This window comes from Zonotrichia leucophrys, chromosome 15, assembly GCF_028769735.1.
Source record: "Zonotrichia leucophrys gambelii isolate GWCS_2022_RI chromosome 15, RI_Zleu_2.0, whole genome shotgun sequence".
NCBI classification, from domain to species: Eukaryota; Metazoa; Chordata; class Aves; order Passeriformes; family Passerellidae; genus Zonotrichia; species Zonotrichia leucophrys.
In genome coordinates this window covers 6,454,286-6,475,548 of record NC_088185.1, presented here as the reverse complement: position 1 = coordinate 6,475,548, position 21,263 = coordinate 6,454,286, and the positions used below count along the sequence as shown (strand labels likewise).

General features: G+C 43.9%; 1 protein-coding gene across 16 annotated transcripts in view; it reads right to left on the bottom strand.

Moving 5' to 3' along the window:
• FBRSL1 (fibrosin like 1) overlaps positions 1-21,263 on the bottom strand; it is a 495,150-nt gene that overhangs the window by 258,080 nt on the left and 215,807 nt on the right. For 14 of the 16 annotated variants that reach the window (XM_064726492.1, XM_064726486.1, XM_064726485.1 and 11 more), the window contains exon 4: positions 11,087-11,122. The exons of the other annotated variants lie outside the window; for them this stretch is intronic. In XM_064726492.1, the coding sequence (XP_064582562.1) occupies positions 11,087-11,122 (36 nt within the window). The remainder of the gene's footprint in view (positions 1-11,086; positions 11,123-21,263) is intronic. 16 annotated transcript variants of the gene reach the window in all.

Genomic DNA, 21,263 nt, shown 5'->3' with positions numbered 1-21,263 from the left:
AATTTACAGCTCTGCACACCACAGGCTGTACTTCACTCTGTGCACTGCGAGTCTGAGGCAGTGCTGTGGTCTGCAGTGGTAAAGGCGGGTTAACAGTTTTGAGGCTTTTAAGATAAGCAAAATTTCCCTTGACGTTGTAAACTCTTCAGGTGGTTAGAGACAACAGTTTCTGCTTTTTTGATGTCTTCTCAGAAAAGAGCTCACATAATTTTATCAGTTTCTGGGGTGACCATCAGATAACCAAGCTATTCCTGCCGGAACCACTCAATGCATCTCCCCCTTCCTGTCACTGGCAATCCACAAGACAACCAGGGGATTCGAGCTAACCACAGGGCTCACAACTTAACTGATTAAGTAGGTGGGAACTGATGCCAGCTCAGCTCAAAGTGTCTGTCTCTGCTAACCAGAAGCCAGCCGCAAGCTGTGGAGGGGAATGACCACAGATAACACACTGATACTGAAACCGTTTGGTGAAGCTGCAGCTTCCTGCTCGAGTGCTCTCGCAATCTCTTCGAAATGAATCTTCAGCAGGAAACTGGCTTCAGTTAAATGGGCTGTTTGGGTCCTCGTGCGGCGTCTATTGCTGCCTCTTGTTTTCAAGGGACCATTTATTATTCTCTCCTGCCCTCTTCCCCAGCTTTCTAGAAACGAACTGAATTAGGGCTCCTCAGAGAACAAGTCTTTAGAGGAAAGGAACGATATTTAGGCAAGGGCCGTGAGCACCCTGCACGGGTTACAGATCAGTGCCTGCCAGCTATACAGCCTCTGTAGCCTCGGGCATCTCCACTGTGACATCCTAATCTTCCTGACTAGAGCTCTTTTTCTCTTAAACCAGGATGCTACTAGATGCTATTAAGCAGCTTTGGAAGAGACATATATACATGGGGAAAATGTCTTCTGTGAACTGGTTTGATCTAACTTTAGTCACTAGTCTTACAACCTTGCTTGTGTCAACACCTGCTCATATTTTGCTATGAGGAATGGTTGCAAAGAATGTCTTTTAGACAAGTGATTTTTGAGATCAAATTTTGAATCTCTGGTTCATTACAAGTATCCCACTAAGTCTAGCTTCTGAGCTGTTATATGCTGCTGCTACCCTGCAGGTGATGGCAGAATTTCATCAATCCAGTGAAACACATATATGCTTTACCCAACTCAAATGCAACATTTTTTTCCTTTGGTGATTACCAACTGGTCTGAGAATGCTGCTGCACAAGTTCAAAGCACACACTACACAGTCTGTACCATCCCTCATCTACAGCACTCTAATTGCTACAGGATGTCCAAAAATTGTCCTGCTTTGATTAGCTGATTTCAAGGGCAGCATGAACCATTTCAACCCCATGTCCAGAAAACCCAAGAACCACACTTGACAGATTCTTAATGAACTCCAAAATTTCTTATTGTTTACAGATAACAAAGTACCAGTCTAAAAAATCTGAACTGAGGTTTGCAAGTACCCAGCAGCTACATCTAACATCTTCCCAAAAACTGCCAGTGTCCTGAGGCTTTCTGGTGAACACATGTGGTGAATTAATCAGACAAGAAAATTTCTCAGGATACTACTACACATCTAGGCTGTAAGTGTTCAGGCACACAAAGTCTTATCCATCATATAGCACAGAGATGAAATACAGACAGTAAAGAAATCACTGCAGCCATGTCCACAGTGATGTAACTGTATGCCAATTTTCCATCATTCTGGTTGCAAACTTCTAAATATTCACAAATATTCACAGAAGCACAGCATCTGGAAAGTATCTATAAATAAAGCAGTTAATTCCATTAAAATCTAGATGTGACACGACTTGAGTGTGCAACTCAGCAGCACTGTGTAAGAATCGCTAGTGCTTGCTGGATTTTTTATTATATTTTTGAAACACATACTAACTCCATAATCAAAAGCAATTTTGAGCACAAAACTGACCTCAAGGTCACAAGACTCTATGGCAGCCTGTTCCCTTTCATTGGAAGTACATTGTACAGCCAGGACGACAGCACATCCACACCGGATGGGCCACAGGCTAATTAAAAAGCAGCTTTGGTGGTTGTATCTGTTCCTAGAGCAGGTTAGTAAACCAAACTTTATAACAAGCAACGAAACTGAAGGTGCTACAGAAGCAGACAATTCCCACAAAAACAAAGCAGAGCTCAGAGTGATGAACAATTGTTTTACTCAACCTCAATGCCTTTGAGTTTCTGACCTGTGACGAGCCGAGGAAAGAGAGAACAGCTACAATCACCTGAAAACTATGCTGAAACACAAGGCATTCTGAACTGGAACTCAAATATTTCTTAATTTAACACAAATTTTAGATACAGCAGTACTTGAATTTCAGAATTAAACCATTGCCTCCCTGAAGGTATTTAATAAAACAAAGAGACAGGGAACAAGCAGAGAGTATTTGGCTGTACCACTCACCAAATGGTATTGCAAAGACCTCTCACCCCAGTGAGAGGTGATTCCCAGCTCACACCCGTGTTTTCACAGATTCATTGACATTTCTGCCCTTGCCCTGCATTCCCTGGCTTTCTAGAACTGCAGTTGGTCCTTTTGCATCATATAGGAAGGCTCTTACAGTTTTCATTTGTTATCAAAAAGAGAAAGGACACCTTCTAAAATGTGACCAGCAGGTCATGGTGACTGAGGTTTGTGTTGACCATGAGTAGCTGTGATGCTGAAGTGCTGAGACAGCAGGAAGTGAAAACACTGACCCTATGTAGAAAACATCTCACAGAGTTTCCATTTGAATGCTCCTCTTCCAGCCATGCAAGCACTGCAGATCAGAAAGTTGCCCTGCACGAATTGTTCTGCAGTTGCAGCAGGAGCTGAACAGTTCCTGGAAAGGCAGCCCAGAACCTCAGGCTGCTGCCTGAGCCACCTGCACAAGGACAGCAGCACGGAGTCCCTCTGTTCTCTCACCCCACAAGGGATGGAGCAGAGCTGCCTTCCCACTGCACAGCAACCACATGGCCCAGTATATTCACATTTTAGCAGCCAGCTCGATCGCATCCAGGCTGAAACACGAAGTGAGGAGAGAAACCTCAGCCTACAGCAGATTTCCACCCATTTGCAGCTTTCACAGCAGAGCCCCCACACCTTCAGCATGTTATCAAAAGTTTTCCTTGGTGTGAGAGCTGACTTAGGGTTGCATCTGTTGTTTTGCTAAATTAAAGTTGCATTTTTGCCTTCTGTTAGGACAGGAAAGAAACTAAGGATCTCTCTCGCCTATAATAACAAATCCCAATTAAAAAAAAAAGGTGACAAGGAAGACATACAAGTGATGAAAGTGAGTAAAACCCACCAACCTACAGGAACCCTTCCTACTCTCTGGGTGAGCAGTGACTAGTTTTACCATCACCCAAAGAACTTACTCTCCCTAGACTATTTTATTTCAATATAGTTTAACATAGGGAAAACCATTTTGGGACTGATAAGCAATCAGGGTATTCCACTGAGCTGTACAATTAAATATTTATGATGCTTCAAGATGACAGGCAGTGTTCTCTAATGCCAATAACACCCACAAAGTTGATGCAATCGATTCCTTTTTCTTGATCTCTCTTGTTCACCAACTATCAAGGCCAACAAAACATGCTCATCTACAATTGCATTTTGCAGTGGCACTATTATTTCCTCTGCTACTCCCCTTACGTGACATGGGTTTTGGGTGCATGAAATATGAGACAAAACAAGAGAGTGTGAACCCTTTTTCCACCCACCCCCGTGAGTTTCCTCTGAGGAACCCACAAAGGCACCCAGCACAACAAGCACCAGTGCATGGGCAGCCCTCAGAAATGGACTATTTTAACCCTCTCTGTAATTATGAAACACCAGAAGTGCCCATTCTGACTGCACAAGACTACCAGAGAATTAAACAAAAATCAAAAGCAAATCCCCCAAGAGGCCCCACACTTAACCCCTGCTCACTGTGGTAGTTAGGTAAGGAGCCCTGATCCTAATCAGCTGTCTGCTTTAATCATTTTTTGTTGGCTTTGGTAAAGGGAAAGGAAAGAGAGTTAAAACAAGGCAATAGATTCTAAGAAAAGAGAGTCATGAGAGCAAACAACAATGTGAAAACAGCTGAGACAGACAAGCAAATACCCTGCCCTGCTACACAAAGAAAACTCCAGCACGTATAAGGCACAACTGCTTCAGGACAGTCTTAATCAAAAAGGTCCAGAAATAAAGACCAGATATTCTCAAAATCCTCTGCCTTTCCTCTTCAGCAGGATGTAATCCTTTCCAGGCTGGTGAATTCAAGATGGATTTAGGACAAGTTTCCATTTTAGCGTGCAAGGCCGGTGACAGCAAGGTTATCCCAGCCCAAAAGCCAGGGAGCACTGGGAATTTCGGGGGATGCGTCTGTTTAACAATAGCGCCTTTCTAGTCAGATTAGAGCTCCGCTCCCCCCGGTGCCCCGGGCCGAGGGCAGCGGCAGGGAGATTAAAAACACGGGCAAAAATCACACACAAGTCATATGTGCCGTCCCTCGAGGGGCTCATGGTGTCAGCTGGCCGTGCCTCCTGCAGCTGGGGGGTTTATGGAAATCGGGATCAGCCCGTCCCGCTCCGGCCACAGGGACAAAGGGGCAGCCCTCTGCCAAGGCCACTGCTCAGGCAGGGGGAACTCAGACAGAGAGAGGGCCCTTTGTGCTTGCTTATGGCTGTGGAGATGAGTGAAAATCCATGGGACTTTTCATCCTAATTAAAAGCAGAGGTCATCTAAGAAGAAACAGACTTTCAGAAAAAGGGAACTTCTAAAGGAAAATGTGTTGTAAGGAAGTTCATGGACTTCAATATTTGTAAAGCTGAAGTATGTAGTTTATTTATGTTTGTACTTCTGCTTAAGCTTTTCATGGGACGTTTCAAAAACCCTCAAAAGAGCTCCCACGGATCTGGAATAATATGTGTACTAATTACTCAGCTCAATTTGAGCTCATGGCTTATGGGACAGTCCCTGGAGCCAAGGGTCCAGCTCCTCAGCTGGCTTACAGCAACCTGGCTCCATCCCACACAGCACTAAGAGCAAACAAAACTCTATTTATTCAGTGACCTCAGCCTGTCCAGGTGAATTCAAGCATGGGGATAATTTTTGTGAAGTGAGGCTATTTAGGAACATGGGAAAAGAAAACCAGCAGAAGTTAAATGCTTTGGACTGATACCCATCATTTTATTCCTAGCTCTCTGTAAAACTCCTGGTATCTTACAGGGAAAACTTCTTTCAAAATACTTTATGCTTCTATTCCATATTATTATTTTTCTATCTTTTTAAATCCTTTGTGCTGTCATTGCATGTGCAGGCCACACCACTTTTTAATAGTTCCTTTTTCTTTTCTCTGTCTTCAAAGAAGACAGAGTATTGTTCCACCTGAAGGGGACTGATCTGCCATTCTTTTTCTTGTCCAGAAGAAAAAGACAATTAGAGTCCCTCTCTTATGCTTGGCATCATGGCAAAAGGAGATTGATTGATACTTATTTTGGAATTAACACTCCTTTATTCATAAATCTTGTCCAGAAAGTCTTGCTCACATTGCCAGCCCACAGGCACACCGTTATAGGAAATACGTATTAAATTCAGTTTTATCATTTACCTTTGGCTCCAGCTCAAGGAGTTTTAGAGTCATAACAAGAGCCCTGTTTCCAATATTGATTTTTGGCAGAGAAAAATGCTAATTTATCAGAGGTCCTAAACTACAATGAATTTTCCAGCCCAGCCAAGAAACTTTACCCACCTAGAGAAGATATTTTTCATTAGTGTGTGACAGAGCAGCAGGTGGAAAAACCCTGTTTGTCACAATTCCAATGTGCCTCTGGTAACCGAGTGTGCTTCCACACCATGAGGGAAGCACGCTCAGGAATTCCCAAACAGAAGTATGACATGCTTCATTGCAATAATTTTTTTATCTTTATGGAGAAATTTATCCTTCTCAGGACATCAGTTTTTCCTTGGCCATCTCAAAGATGTCAAGGTATACAATCATCCTAGGGATCCATGAGGGAAATGGTACTGACTCAAGGTCTGTACAGAAAAAATGCTGCTCAAGCTACTTTTCCAAGTGATAATTTGGTTCCAACCTAACAGCACAAGGGCATCCTGGAAGCACAGAGTGGATTGGGGTGAGATCTTCAGTGAGCCCCTGTAACCACTACACCAAAGGCACGAAGCTGCCCATGCTCACACCAAGGATTCCTGGCCTGAGAGCAGCCTCCTTAGCAGGCACCATCTGCTTCAGGGTTTCACAGACCTGCACTGAGCTGGCACAAAACTGAGAGAAGCCATGGAAAGAGCTTTACAGGGGATATAAACCTGCAGAGCCAACAGTTCCTCTGCTGATGATTTTCCAACACTTTGCAGCCATTTGTACCTGTCCTCCCTCCTACTGAGGTGGGCACTATCTCTGTGCTGCAAACCAGGAGAATGCAGCTCAGAACTGGCTGTCCCAGCATGGGCACGAGCCAAAGAGATCTGACAGGGGCAGGGTGGTTGTGGGCAGCTCTGTTGGGCAACAGCCCCACTGTACAGCAGCACTGAGCACACAGCACAGGAGAGGAGTCCTGCATGGCTGTAAAGATCTTTGCCAGCAAAGATCCAAACTGGCTGGAAAGTTCAACAGTGAACAAGTTCAAAAATGAACAAGATCATTTGAGAGAACACCAGGAAGGGGCAGACTGGGGTCCAGGCAGACAGTGCAGGGGGCTCAGGGTGCTCAAAGCCTACCCAGTCCTCTCCTGAGTCACCTCAGGTTCAGCTTCACCCAGGGGATAACTGTTCTCATGCTACATCACCAAGCAGGAGGAATGAAGGTTGCAGATAGCACTGAGTGACTCTGGATGGCCCAAGGGTCTCTGCAAGCCTTATGGTGTTCTGCACATTTCTCTCTATCCACGAGCTCCAGCCTGAGTTATCTGAGACACTGGTTTCCTGCGCTCAACAAGGAAGATGTAAAATCAACAGAATTTGATCAGCTGCCAGGGATTTGACTAGGCTACAAAGACTTTGATATTCTACAGAAGCTCAGAATAAAAATCAGCTGCTGCTGTAGCCAAGAGTATGTTACTGTTTTTATTAAAAAAAAAAAACCCTTTCAAGAACAAATAAAACCAAACAAAGACGTCTCATCCTCCTGTACTTTTGTTCCAAGGCACACTCAGACAGGTTGGCTCACTGGCTATCCATTTGCCATATGCTTTCAAGTTTATTCTTTCATTCACTCCCATATTTTACCCCCTTCCAGTTCAGAAGACGAACAGCTGCACAGATGCTCTATAAATAAACTACATAATTTATTGGAAGAGGTTTTTTGTTTATTTTTTTAAGCTACCACATATTCCCCAGCTCTATCCTTTTCCATCCTCTCTACAAAACTGAGTCAAATTCAGCTGCAGCTTGGGTTTGTCTCTACAGTGTGCTCAACCTCATAAACAACTGCAACTTTTTAGCCATTAATAACAAACTGTATGTATTATCTTATATTCATTGTAACTACTTTATAACTATGTTTAGTTCTAAGTTAACTACCAGAAAAAAACTTGACAAACATCCACAGGGCGGATATGTACCAGTGATGTATAGAAACCTCAACTAGTTCTAACTCTGATTCTCTGTGTACTTTTTAACAAATCAGTGCATTTTCAGGTAGACAGGCCTCTCATCCTGTAACCAAAAAGAGAATCTGTTTTGTCTGCTCAGAAGACAGACAGACCTCTCTGACTAAGATCACTAATCTTGTTTGTGCATGCAGGAAATGTGACAAATGGCTGGAGTAGTTTATCACACAAATGTAACCATCAAGTCATAGAGGGAATGAGATATTAACCTCCATAAACAAACTCGTGTTCCATTTCTCAGCACAGCGGAAGTATACATTTAGTGAGATAAGGATATGAAACACATGCTGCTGAGGAGAGAAAGAGCTGCAGCAGCAGCACAGACATAGAAATGTCTTGTCCTATCCCAGTAAAAGTAAATGCCATTTGAAAATTAATTTTCGGAAATAGTGTTTTAAGAGGTTTTGTCTATGGTATGTACAGGAGACTCAAACTATGTGCCAAGTCACTGTTACTGCTGGTTTTGAGGCTCAAATTGAATCTAGGTGCAATACTATCAAATCTAGGTACATCTGAAGTTCATCAGATGTAACTTCAATGAGACCAAAATTTCACAGCTATTTCAAGCATGCTCCTTATTTAGGCACCTAATGTTCCATGGGAAGCCTGAAGTCAAAGAAGTTGCTGGAATATCCAACCCTCAGGAGTTAGCTATTTAGACACTTGCATTTATTTTTCTTCCTGCTTTTAGCTCCAGAGTCTGCACTTCATGGATGAGGCATTTGCTGAGGTTTTTCACCAATGAGCCTGCTCTGACTGCCTGGACAGGCCTTGATGGCTCAGCTGGATGAGCCAAACTTTGGACTGAGATTTTTTTCATGCAAGATTCCTACTGTAGGTTTTAAGTTCTCTCTTGGCAAATGCTCATTTCCTTAAAATGTGCATTTTCTACAAATGTTTCTGAAATCCAACATCTCAGCAAGGACAGCTGACGCAAGTGAATGGAGCAGAGTGGGGATTCAGAACGAGGTAATTAAAATTGAGCACACACAAAATAGTTTGTGGTATTTAAACAGCTGCCGATGGAAGCCAGTACAAGAACTTCACCAAGTAACGATACAGATCATCATTCCACAAGTCTTCCACAACACAGCTATCAGGAGGAACACCCAGCACAGCAGTGTCTCCAGCATTCCTCCTGCTGCCACTGCTTTCACCATGTCTGGGGAACAGCCCGTCCCATGTAAACAGGGGCAGAGCCAAAACAGTGACTTAAAGTTTCATAGACAGCTGCTTTTGTGAGAAAATGAGAACTGTTATAGATGTTATGGACAAGTCCTGCTGTGGGGCCAGTGGTCTGGATCTGGTGCTACCTGCAAGAATCAGCTTTCCATGGGAGTTTGGGCCAATGGAAGTGGCAGTCTCTGACTTTTGCTAAATCAAATTAGAGCAGCATCAGAGTCCTGGTGGAAACAAGGCAGCCTCAAGAGCTGGCACATGGTGGGGCAGAAGACAGTTTAACAGGGAAAATGACAATCCATAAAGAAAAGTAATGCCATTTCACACTACTCATGATCTCAAAATACTGCCCTGGCATGCAGAAAGCTCTTACCTCCCTTGAGAAGTTATGGGTTGGCAAAATAAGACAACCTTGTCCCCATACATGCACAGAGAAGGAGCTAGTAATTTTTTCTCGAAATCATTTCTCTGAGAAACAAAAGTAAATTTCTGAATAGCCAGCAATGGAAGAAAACAGTCCAATGATTTATTGGCCTTGAGACTCTGAGAAGAATTCTTTGGCCTTTTTCCATTACAATTTTGCAACCTATGTTATAGCCACTGGGAAATTGTTTAGCTCCCAAACCAGGCACTCAGTCATAAAATCTGTGAAGATGATTCATTATTATTTATGTGGTGCCATGGGCATGCATGGCATTTTACAGACAAATAGAAGATAAAGCATCTGCCTTTAGAAGCTTAGGTGAATCTGATTCTCCAAGTGTATGGAAAGCAGCACTTAATGGGTCCTAGAGCAAACATTTCTCATTCCTCAATGAATTAAGCAATGATACTCACCTGGGATACTGGAGGATACTCATTAAACATATAACTACTGTCTAAAAATTCATGACATTATTTCAATAAAACTGTGAGAGACTTTTCAAGTCATATGTTATTTTGTAATGGTTTTATGATGTAAATGTACTTAATCTTGTATTATGAGTTTCTGATAATATGCATGATAGCATGGGACTGTGTTGCTATGAAACTGGACCATAAATTCTGCACTGCCTGGCAATTTTTTCTCTTTGTGCAGTGGGTAGAAGCTCAGCAAGCTCCATCACCCTAAACTTACAACACAAATTATTGAAAGTAACTAATTCTGATGATTATAGTAAAAAGAAATGTGTTCCAGGCCTCCACATCAACTTCCTGAAGTACATAAAATCCACCCTTGTTCTGGTTCTACAGAGAATGAGCAGCTTTAGCTCTTGGTGTGAAACAGTTTGGGACCACTCACCTAGAAGGCAAAACTTTATCATGGCAGAGGTTGTGAAAACAGCAATTACTGTCAATCAGTGCAGGCAGGAGTTGTTTGCTGGACTGAGACATCCATGTTCGGATTTGCATACACCTTCATCTAGAACCTTTGCACTCCACATGACTTACTGTCAGAACAACCAGGGTATCATATCTCCCCACCATACATTTGTTTTGAGAGTCAGATATAATGTGATTCCAGGAATTTTCATGTTGACTTTGCTAAGCCTCTCACACCCTCTCCTATTTCTGTATTACTCAGTCATGTCTGTGCCTGCCTTTTGGGACAGCTGAGCAGAAAATATACCCAAAACAAACAAATTAATCCACCTCTATATGAAGAAATGTCATTATTGCACACACAAATAAGGTACATATGAACAGAAAAGGACAATTAAACATGTCTGGTACATTGCATACACAGGCAGACCTGTCCTGACCCTGTAACACCACTCTCAGACATTGTGGCACTCCTGTGAAGGAAACATCAGCAACACCCTCCCCTGAAAACAAGGGAGCTTGTTTTGTAACTCAGAGGCTTGTAAATAAGAGAATATTGACTTTCTTGTTGTTTACAATGGTGAGGGCTGCAATTCTTTGTAAAATGGGAATAATCGTGTATTTGATTCTCGTATTAATACACAAATGAAAACATGGATGGGGGAGGGAGGAGAGAAAGGAATCATCTGCTGGTGTTGAAAACTCTCTCCACTCAGGTCTTGTAATTCTCCAGAGGTGACTATCTAGCTGCAATACACTATCAACTGACCAAAAAATCCCCTCCCTATAAGTACAATATTAAATTAAGAAGCCCCGAGGCTCTTAATGCACTCCCACATGTCAGGACTGTCCCCTGCCAGGTGCATGACAGCCCTGTGCTCTCACCCTGTTTCTGTTCTGCATTTCTTTCATGCCAGTGGCTGAGCAATAGGGAGTGTAAACCTCTGCAATCAACATCAACAGAAGTGAAAGAATTAGCTGTAAAATGACTTACGGAGTAGCCTCTTCCTGAAAGCGATTGAGCAGAACTCTGTGGGAGGAAACAATATGCCACAGTAAGTAATGCAAGAGATTCTGTGTAATGTAAGATAAGAATCATTTTGCTATTCCCTCCCCCAGCCCAGTATTCCTTAGGGGAAAACTCCACAACCTCAAATGAACTCCTGCTACTCTGTGTGCTGCCACAGGGGTAACAGGCAGAGAGCACTTCCAGGTGAGGGCTCTGGGGCTATTTCAGGCAGGGTTTCATAAGCCAGAGCAGGGCTTCAACAGCTCCTCCTGACCAAGGTAAAGCTCTCAGCGTGGGATACATCTTCAGAGCAGCAGAAAACACACACTTTGAGCCATCCCTCTCTTCAGGACACGCCGGCGCCTCCCTGGGAACAGCACGCACATGAGAAGATGCTCTCCAGAACCAGGCTGGCACATTTTGCCTCATCGACTCCAACTCTCAATCATTTAACCAAATATCCCACTTTCCATTCCCCTCCATGAATCTGTGAGCCTCCAGCCTTCACTGCTGCAGCATTACCATATGACAACTCTATCTGAAATAACAATAGCAGCAAAGCACTAATTTATCATCTCTCAGAGCTTTAATAAGCACTCTGTCCCTTTTGAATAAGTTAAATTACATTGTTTACTCCTGCTCTTCATTTCAGCTCCTCCTGCTCCTTTCTCTACCACATCCTTACCTCTTTCACATGCTGCCAAATCATTTGGTTCTTTTCCTTCTCATTACACCAGCTCCAGTCACTTGGATCCCTTTCCTCACTCTACAACCAAAGACTGTCAAGCTGCTGGGTTTTTGCTGGCAGTGGCTTTCTCCAAGCAGCTAAATGAATTCCACCTCTAGCTCCAGCTGCTGCTATATGCCTTCTTTTCGGAAATTAAAAAGGAGCCAGGAACACACGACACCACATAACCCAGCAAGTACTCTGCAGGCCAATTTCCAAGCGTGATTTATAATCATGATGCCCTCACTACATGATTTTATTAAACAAGATCCAGGGAGTCTTAGCAGTCCTGTTTCTAAGACTGATGTTCTAGTGGGTACCAAAAATACCGAATTGTTGCAGGCTGATGGTGAGGATTATTTTGTCTTTTTGCAGCAGTGCCAGAAGTTATCACGTTACTAAATCAGCACAGCACAATACCCCAAAGAGATTGATGCAAACTGATTGCAAATACTTGTAATTTTTCACCAGCAAGATAACAGTCCCTTTGTACTAGCAGTTTGAAAGCCTTTTGATCAGAGGATACCTAGATATACACAGGAAACCTTTTCCAGACTCCTGCTCTCAGTGGAACACACAATTGTCTTCCTGCTCTGCCCATGCCAGCTCCGTGCCACTGTCTGTGCCTCTGACACCAGACAGGCAATTCTCCAGCCATGTGCCCATGGAGAAAAGCTCCCAAAGCCAAGAAGAGACAAGAACAAAGTCCTACAATTATGTGGGTGTGGGAGGAGGGCACCCTGTTAACCCTCTCAGTGCCACACAGGAGGAAAGATGTGACCCAGCTCTTACACACAGGTCTGCAGCCAAGGAGTGCCTGGGTGGCAGTCCCCAGCCCTGGCATGCTACACCTGCACCTCTGTGCTGCTGGGAAGGGACAGCTCCCACAGGGGAGCCTGAGGCACTGACAATACTGATAACAGCATCTGAGTTCCCACCTTCTGCATGCTGAACACAGATTTGGCCACCGCCTTCAAACATTACAAAAAAATGGGATTTATTCATAAACCTCCTAAATATAAACTGCCCAGAAATAAAGCTACAGACCAGTGAAATGAAGAGCAGTGGCATTTAATTCTATTTTTGAGAAGCTATGATAAACTTAGTCCTCTCTCTACGTACTCTATACCCCAAAGTACTCATGGAATTCAGCCTTGTATAGAAAAAAAGGTTAATAACAATATCCTGCTATCTACATAAGTATGCCAAACAGCTGAACACAATTATGTGTTCCAACACTTTGGAGAGCTTGACCAGGCAGTTCACCTAAAGTAAACACAGAAATGATGTGGAGGCAAATTACCTGCTTGGAAAGGCGGGAGGAAAAAAAGGAAAAAGGGTGGAAAGTTCTCACTCCAGCCCTCCATCAACTGAGATTTAACCAAGAATGACAAGGTCTAACAAATTGGAAATAATAACCAAAAACAGAAACAAGAGGTTTCATTAGCAGCTTCTCTCTAGGGGAACAGCCTCAGAGCATTTTCACTCTCACAGTTATTTTCCATCTTTGAGCTTTGTGCAAACGCAAAATGTTTTCCTGGGATGGAGCAGACTCTTGGGCAACAAACTCAAGCACACTAACAACAGACCTGCTTTTCTTAAGACAACTTTCAGGCATCCCAAGCTGTCCAAGAACCCCAGGAATCTGCAGACCATTGATTTAAAACCACGGAGTAGAAAACAATAAAACCAGTTGTTGGGTAAAGTGTTACATCAGAAATAATGAAAACTGAATGGCAATTGACTCTGGTATTTTTCACATCCAAGAGCCTCTTTTCTCTGAAAAGTTTTAACATCAAATTTCCTGAAAAATCAGTGGTGAAAAAGGGTGGGGTTTTCCCCCTCCCTCAGATTTTTTCTTGCATATATAAAATTAGTAACTGGTGAATACTTTGGAGTCAACTCGTAAAATCTTTTCCAACAATTAGGTTTATGCATAACTCCACATTCTCCAGGGCTGTTTGCATGCATTTTTCTGCACATCTAACAAACCACTATTGCTTTTCTGGTTAGCTGGGAACACTGCAGCTCTTTAGGCAGATCTATACCAATTGTCACATGTAGCAATTCTGAAAAAAACCCCAGCTAATATCAGCTACAAGTGCCAGAGCAGAAAGGTTTGCATGCAACTGTGATGGATGTTCCTAAAGAAAAAAATCTTTGGGGGTTAATACAAACATGGCTCAGTCTGTATGTCTCTATATCAAGATCAAATAATGAGAAAAGTAATCAATTGTGGCTGCAAATACAAGAAATCTTAGTGGAAGTTTAACTTGGCATGTACCCAACGCTGAAGAAACCTCCTTTCACAGTGAATGAGTGCTTGTCTGGCAGGAGTAATTACTGGGGCAAGGCTTCAGCTGGAACAACTCACCCAGGCTCTTACCTACAAGGACAGGAGCACTTACATGGAGGGCTGTCACACAACTCTCACTCTCCAAAGAGGCTCTTTGCAGGCTTGGCCAATTTTCTCCTTGTCAGAAGGGCCTCAAGCAGCAGGGGACAATGGTGCCCGTGGTACCCAGCCAGTCACATCCCCTTGGTGCTGCTTCCACTAGCACAGCGCCTGCCTGGGAGCTCTGGCAGCTCACCTGAGGCTGAAACCCAAATCAGCTCCAATTCAGGCACCCAAAAGGGCTCAGCTCTGGCCCTCAAACACTGCCAGGAGAAACCATGGTGCCCGTGGTACCCAGCAAGCCACATCCCTGTTGGTGCTGCTCCCCCCAGCACAGCACCTGCCTGGGAGCTCACCTGAGACTGAAACCCAAACCAGCACCCAAGAAGGCTTAGCTCTGGCCCCCAAACACTGCCTGGAGAAACCACAGCAGGCAGGAAAGGGCTGACAAACACAGCTCAAAGCCAGGACTGTGACCCCACCCAGGCAGACACTGAATCCCAGAGCTCAGCTCCAGCTGCACAGCAACCCTGAGCAGAGCCTCAGGGAGGGCAGCAGCCTCTCTGCCTGCTGAGCACCAGCTCCTGCCTCTTCCAGGGCTGTCTGGAATGCCCAGCTTTCCTAGGGAGACTGTTATTAGTTAGGGGCAAAATGAGTATGGTCTGTGCATTTAATGATGCTGCACTGCTAGGTGGCATTTGTGCATAAAGATAAATGGCTTATAATATTTTGCAGATGATGTGCTCTTTTACAACTAAAGATTTTTGGTTCCTTTTAAGCCCAAGGTTAAAAACAAAACCAGACAGCACAGACAAGACATTTCAGTTATGTCACAGAGTGAATTATTTCTACCCGGGGATAGCTCTTGTGTTAATTACACTGGATATAAAAAAATACACCTTTCTGGAAGCAAAGGCAAAATCTTACTGCATAAAGATTCTACTACCCTCCCCCCCCACTGATGTTCTTGAGAGCTTGAGTTACACTATCTGCAGCTGTATTTAAAAGATTTCTTTCTTTCTTTGTGATAAAAATGGCAACTACAATTTAGAAAAGAAAATAATGAGAAAATCTCACCAATAACCTGCAGCAGGTTTTCCAAGATTGTCTATTAAATTGACAGGAAAAAGTTATTTCCCTTATATAAATAAAAGCATGGCCTTCCACTGCTCTCATGATGCAAAAGAAATTAAGACACCCTCTGTTCAGTTTCTTAAAGCTATTGGGTTACTTATTGAACTCCAAAGACAGCAGGAAGGGCTTTAAAATCCAGTAATAATCAAGGTAAAAGGGCACCTCAAGCCAATTCTCCACTCTCAATGGGTCAGGCAGGTTTCAAGTTGGATCTTTTGTGTCCTTGACATAAAACCTAACTACAAGGGGATTAGTTAAATGCAGGTGATGGCAGCACGACCACAAAACTCGGTCATTTGTAGTGCTCCCTTCCATCCTCTTTGGCTAAAGGACACAAATTAACATATTCCAGAAATGTCAAGAGTTCATTCCTGCTTTTATGACATGTGCCATTTCATTGGCTGAAGCCAGGAGTGTATCAAGTACCTCCAAATCAGCAGCTGAAATGGCTGTTTTCAGCCAATAGCTATTCCCATGTGCCACAGGACAGTCCCCAAAACAGCCTCCAATCACTGCTGTTAATGCCATCCTTGTGTTAGTGTGGAAACTGAGGCAGGGAAAGACTCAAATGTGCCAATGGCACCTGAGGAGGGAACTGAGGCAGAATTCCCAGCTCCTACTTAGTGCCAAATCACAGGCCCAAGCTTATCATCTGGCCCAGTGCTGCAAAAGCCTGATTTGCTTGGTTAGCACTCAGCAGAGGTAATCAACAGTATGTACAGAGAGATCTGATTTTGACTTCTGCTTTATAGCATTTCAGGATGACACTCACCTCAGCTGTACCCCACCTCCCACTCTTTCCCAATTCCACAGTCAGAGAGGGCAGAGGCATCAGGAATTAGATGTGTTTACCCTCCCCTTGGTCATTTATAGAGCACTCAACAACAGAATATGGGTTTAGTTTAGAATACTGGAGAAGTCTCATGTTTCCTTCCCAAACAAATCCCTTATAAAACTCAAATATCTTGGAATGAGAGGGGTAAGAGGAGAGGAGGGCAAAAAGAGCCAAGGGCAGGAGATATGCCAGACCTTAACACAGAGACCCTTAATGCAATTAATTTCCACAGCCACACTCCTGCCTGCTGATAGATACAGTGAGTTCAACTGACATGGCAAAGGTCACCAGAGCATCTGATGTTCGCTGAGATTGGAACCTGGACCTGACAAGATAACCACAACACGTGATGAACAATCTGCATGCCCTGCAATGCTTGAATGTGCTCCTTCTTGAATTCACTGACTTTATTCTGTTGGATAAACATAGAGTGTTATGCTTAGAAACACTGCAAAACCAGTCTGGTAAGATATCAAACTACACAAGGTCTGAACATCTGTAACTGGCTGGATAAGCTACAGAACAGCTTCCTCACAAGACACTTGTATTCCTACAGGAGAAGGAAAGATGCCCACTGACCAGGAATGACCAAACTGAGTGCAGCTAGCCAGAAACAACAGGAAAAGACCTCACAGAAATGCACAGAACCTGCTGCTCCCATTCAAACCATCACTTCTGCCAGCTTCACAAAACTCCTCCAGACTTTCTTTCTTCCTAAGTATCCCTCACTGAAACTTTGTGCCAGTGATTAGAACTTAATTTCTGCTGAAGCTGTTTCCATGCAAGCATTTGGGGTTTTGTAGGACATAGAGAAAAGCAGACAGCACGCTGAAGGGATGGGCATTTTTGCCTCCAGAAGAATGGGATTTGCAAGGTTTCATGATATATTTCATGATATATCCATGTATATTCAAACCAGCTTCCCAAGAGTCATGGTTTGTGGAAGGAATGTTAAAACTATCCTGTTGCTACATTTTTTGACTAGGATGGCCTTACTCCACTCTTCACTCTGCAGATCAGATTCCAGTGTGCCACACATGGGGAACAAAGGACAGCACATGCCACAAAGAGTTTGCAGCCCACACATTACTATCCCAGGCCTTCCAAAAACTCCTTCAATGAGCTCTGTGACACCCCTGATCACGGCTCTGAGGTCCCCCTGCCACGCTGCCAGAGCCAAGAGCAGGCATCCCACATGCACCAGAGTTTACAGTGGGGATAAATGTGGAGCTGTGGTGTGACTGTGGTCTGATTCTCACTTCAGAGGCTCATCTGATCGTGCTTCTGGCAAGGTACTTCAGCCTGAGGCGCACAGGAGGGACCTGCAGCTTTGTACCTTGCTGCTGCTCTAATCCCTGTGCCCCAGGAGGGGAAACGTGGGATGGGGAGTAGGAGGGAAGGGGGAGGCAGTGCCTGTGATGGCACACAAAGAAAAGCAGATCACAGTCAACTGCTTGAATTAGAAATCACACAAGTTATTTTGTATTCATCTACCAGAGAGAATTTTATATCTAGCCTATACAATATGCTAAACACTTATCAAAGAACATTTAAAGAGAGGAAAATCTTTGCATTTCCTAAAAGGCTGCTTTTCGTTTATTACGTTTAAAGAAAAACAAACAAACATATGAGGATAGGATGATGAAAAATTAGAAAAGATAGCCTGGGGGATGAGAGGAAAAGGCTCTCAACAACTTAGTAGCAGTGCTTGCTGGTCTTATGCACAGCTGAAGCCAATCCCTTGAAAAGGAGAGTTTTGACTCTTAAGTGGCCAGCACCTCTTGCAACATATTTCCTAATCAGCGAGTATTTATGGTCGATATTTTATATTTCCAATTTCCCCCTAAGGGCTCCTGAGAAAGCAGCACACCTGCCAACCTTTTCAGCTGGGCCAATAATTGCCAATTTGCTCTTTGCCTTAGTATATCACTCAATTTAGCCCTGGCTGTGCCCTGCATACATCCTCATTCATCTCTGTGCCCCCATGACAATTAGAGTGTTAGCTTCAGCTAACTAGGGCAACTATTCTACTAGGGTTGGAAGACAATTATTAGTCTATTTTCCCATCTTGTGGCAACAAAATTGAGAATCCATGACAATTACATTCAGCAATTCTGCACTCTGCCGCCTGTTCCCCCTCCTTGCCCCCACCTTCCGAATATTTCAAATTATCACAGCTCTACTACCACATTCAAATTTTCCATGTTCACAGGGAGTGAGGCTTCTATTTAAATGATAATGAGGGACGATCCATTCAATTTAGTGAGGGAGAAAATCCATTAAAAAGCAGGCAGTTCTTAAGCTGATGGGTCAAGAAAAAGATAAAAACCCTTTTTTCAAGCCATTATACAAGGCTCTGTGTGGATTTTTGGACTGTTCAGGACATCAGAAAAGATTAGGACAATTATGGAACATGGGGAAAACCAAAACAAAATGCCCAAGCTTTCCACTTTTACTTGGGTCAACACAACAAAATAGCAATATGGCTTATCTGGCTCTTAATTCTCTGGCAACTTCCAATTACCTCACACTGAAAGGCAGCAGAGGAAAATCCCATTTTGAAAAAAGGCTGTTGACTCTGTTTTGGTTGTAGAAGACCTGAGAGTACATGTGTAACAAGGATGTTGGCTCTGTAGTAGTTTTTAAGGGAATTTTACATCAACACTGGGAACATAAGCAAGTGGCAGATTCCCATCTCCTCTCTGCACCACAAAACCTGGGCTAAAACTTCACTGTTTTTCTGCTCCGAAGTTTCATCATCCCAAAGAAGAGCCCAGCCTCAACAAATCAAACCTCTGCAGCCAGAGATGATTTCACTAAATCATAATAAGCATTTTTTTCCCTCAATGACCCATAATAAATGGCACTCGGTGTAATGTCTGGAAAGACTTACTACACAAGCCAGACAATTACTGTCTCACCATGAAATTGTATCATTCTCTCCCCACAGAATTTTTACTTGTGGCAAGGAAGGAGCAAAATGCTCTGGATTTCATAGTGGATGAACCAATGGCTGTCTGTGTGTGTGTGTGTGTGTGCACAATATAATCAATCATTTGCCTCAGTTTTCTTTAGAGTGCAATTATTTCACCACAGACCAGGCCACCTCTTGACTTCACGGTCCATTAGAGACTAATGACATGCATTAATGTAAATAAAGAACAACTTGCTGCCATCCCACTGAGCAAGTCACCTCAAGGAACAAATGGCACGGAGGGGCTGAGCTGCCCAGAACAGCCCCTCTGAAATGGGGACCAGAGGAGCTGGAGGGAGGATCTAGTGCTCCTGAGATGGCACCACTACAGCTGACACTGTGATAGGCACATTCCCCACCACACCTGCTGGGTGCTGCCCTACCTGTCACCTCCTGCCTCATTCACCCCATTAGTGGGGAAAGGCAGCACAGAGAGAGTCCTGAAGGCCAAACTCACCAAGGAACAGCCCAGGTGCCTCCTGCTGCAGAGCATCCATCTGCAGGGGCACTGCTGGGTGCTGGAGCCTCTGTAACCACCAGCCTTGAGGAAACACCATCCCTGCCTTCCCTGGACATCCTGACTGCCCTGTGCTCCTGATCCTGAGGACATGCAAGGAGTTGTGCCCCTCCAGTGTTTAAACTGTGTGCTGGGACACACAGCTCCAGAGCCAGCAGGGACCAAGCATGCTGGACAGAAAATCCTGCAGGAATCAACACTCAGTAGAATCTTATTGTCTCCTCTCCCTTTCCTTGCTCCCTCTCTACAGTGAGAGAACCAGTCTGCCTCCTCATCCCCTTGCACAGAAATGGGGAAAAGCATCTGATTGCACCCCTGGGACTTTCTAAGACTTTGAGACAGTCGCTAAATAGGCTGCAGAACATGTACCAGTACGTGAGGCAGTGTTATATGTAATTAAAGCTAAATTGCACTCATCAAATAACGAACGAAGAGCATTCTGTGATTCATGAACCTTACTTTTCAAACTGTTTAATTACTAATTTGAAAAATTCTCATTTGCCATGGGTCGCCAGGTCACGAGAGCAGCTTCAGCAAAGCTCTGAAGTGTGCCCCGGCCTCCAGGCACTGCCCAAACGTCTCCTCTGACTAAAAAAGAACAGAGTGCCTGTTTCCCACTGAATTTCACTGGCTGCTGAACAGGCTTTGAAGATTTTGCAGGAATTAGGCACTCGGAGTCAATTCCTACAGGCTCAGCCTGCAACTTTGGGGGCAAAGGGAAAGGAGGAGAAATACTGGAAGTGCATCGGCTTAACAAGAAAAGTCTCCAAGACCACTTAACGCTTTGACCTAAGCTAATGGCTAAGCTGGAATATGTTATTCCTTCCTGCAGCCCCACTCTACAGCTTCAGTGCAGCTCCCAGGCTCTCCTGCTCACACACCCATCAGGAGTGCTGAGGGGAGGGGAACAGAGAATCCCATCGATGTGGATACGGGATATTTTACATACACACAAAATCACCCCCTTTTCTGACTAAAACACAGCCCAAGATGTCCCACAGCAAGGGGGTTTGTCCCAGGCCCCCCCGGCTGCCTGGCCCCAGGGCGTGGGCTGGCAGTGCTGGAAGCAGATCACAGGACATGTTATTTTTCTCTTCCTCCCACTGCGTCGGCTGTTTACAGCGCCCCATTCACACTCCAAACATGTAGAGAGAATTTTCCCCCGTCACATTTCCCTGTCAGAGCTGTCAAGCTGAATCCCGCTTTAATCTGCCAAAAGCACTTTTCTGCTGACATTTTTAATAAATACTTTCAGCTTTTAAACACATTTGTGGGAGCCATTTTTTTCCCCTTTTTCTCCCTTTTCCTCCTGTAGAACGGGCTCTGAAAGCCTTAATAGCAAATACATTACACTTATCAAAGGCTTTCCCCCCCTCTTCCTTTTGCATCCTGAAGCGGAGGTAGTGTTTTCAATTTTAAAGCTAAATTAACTGTCCAATTGAATTTAGCTGGTGTGAGCCGTTTTCTGTGACAGGTTTTAGTTATGAAGCATATTTTACATTAATAGAACTCAACATGAAAACCACTCGCTCTGGGATTTCTGTGGCTTGCCATTGAAATGGCAAATTTAATATTTCAGA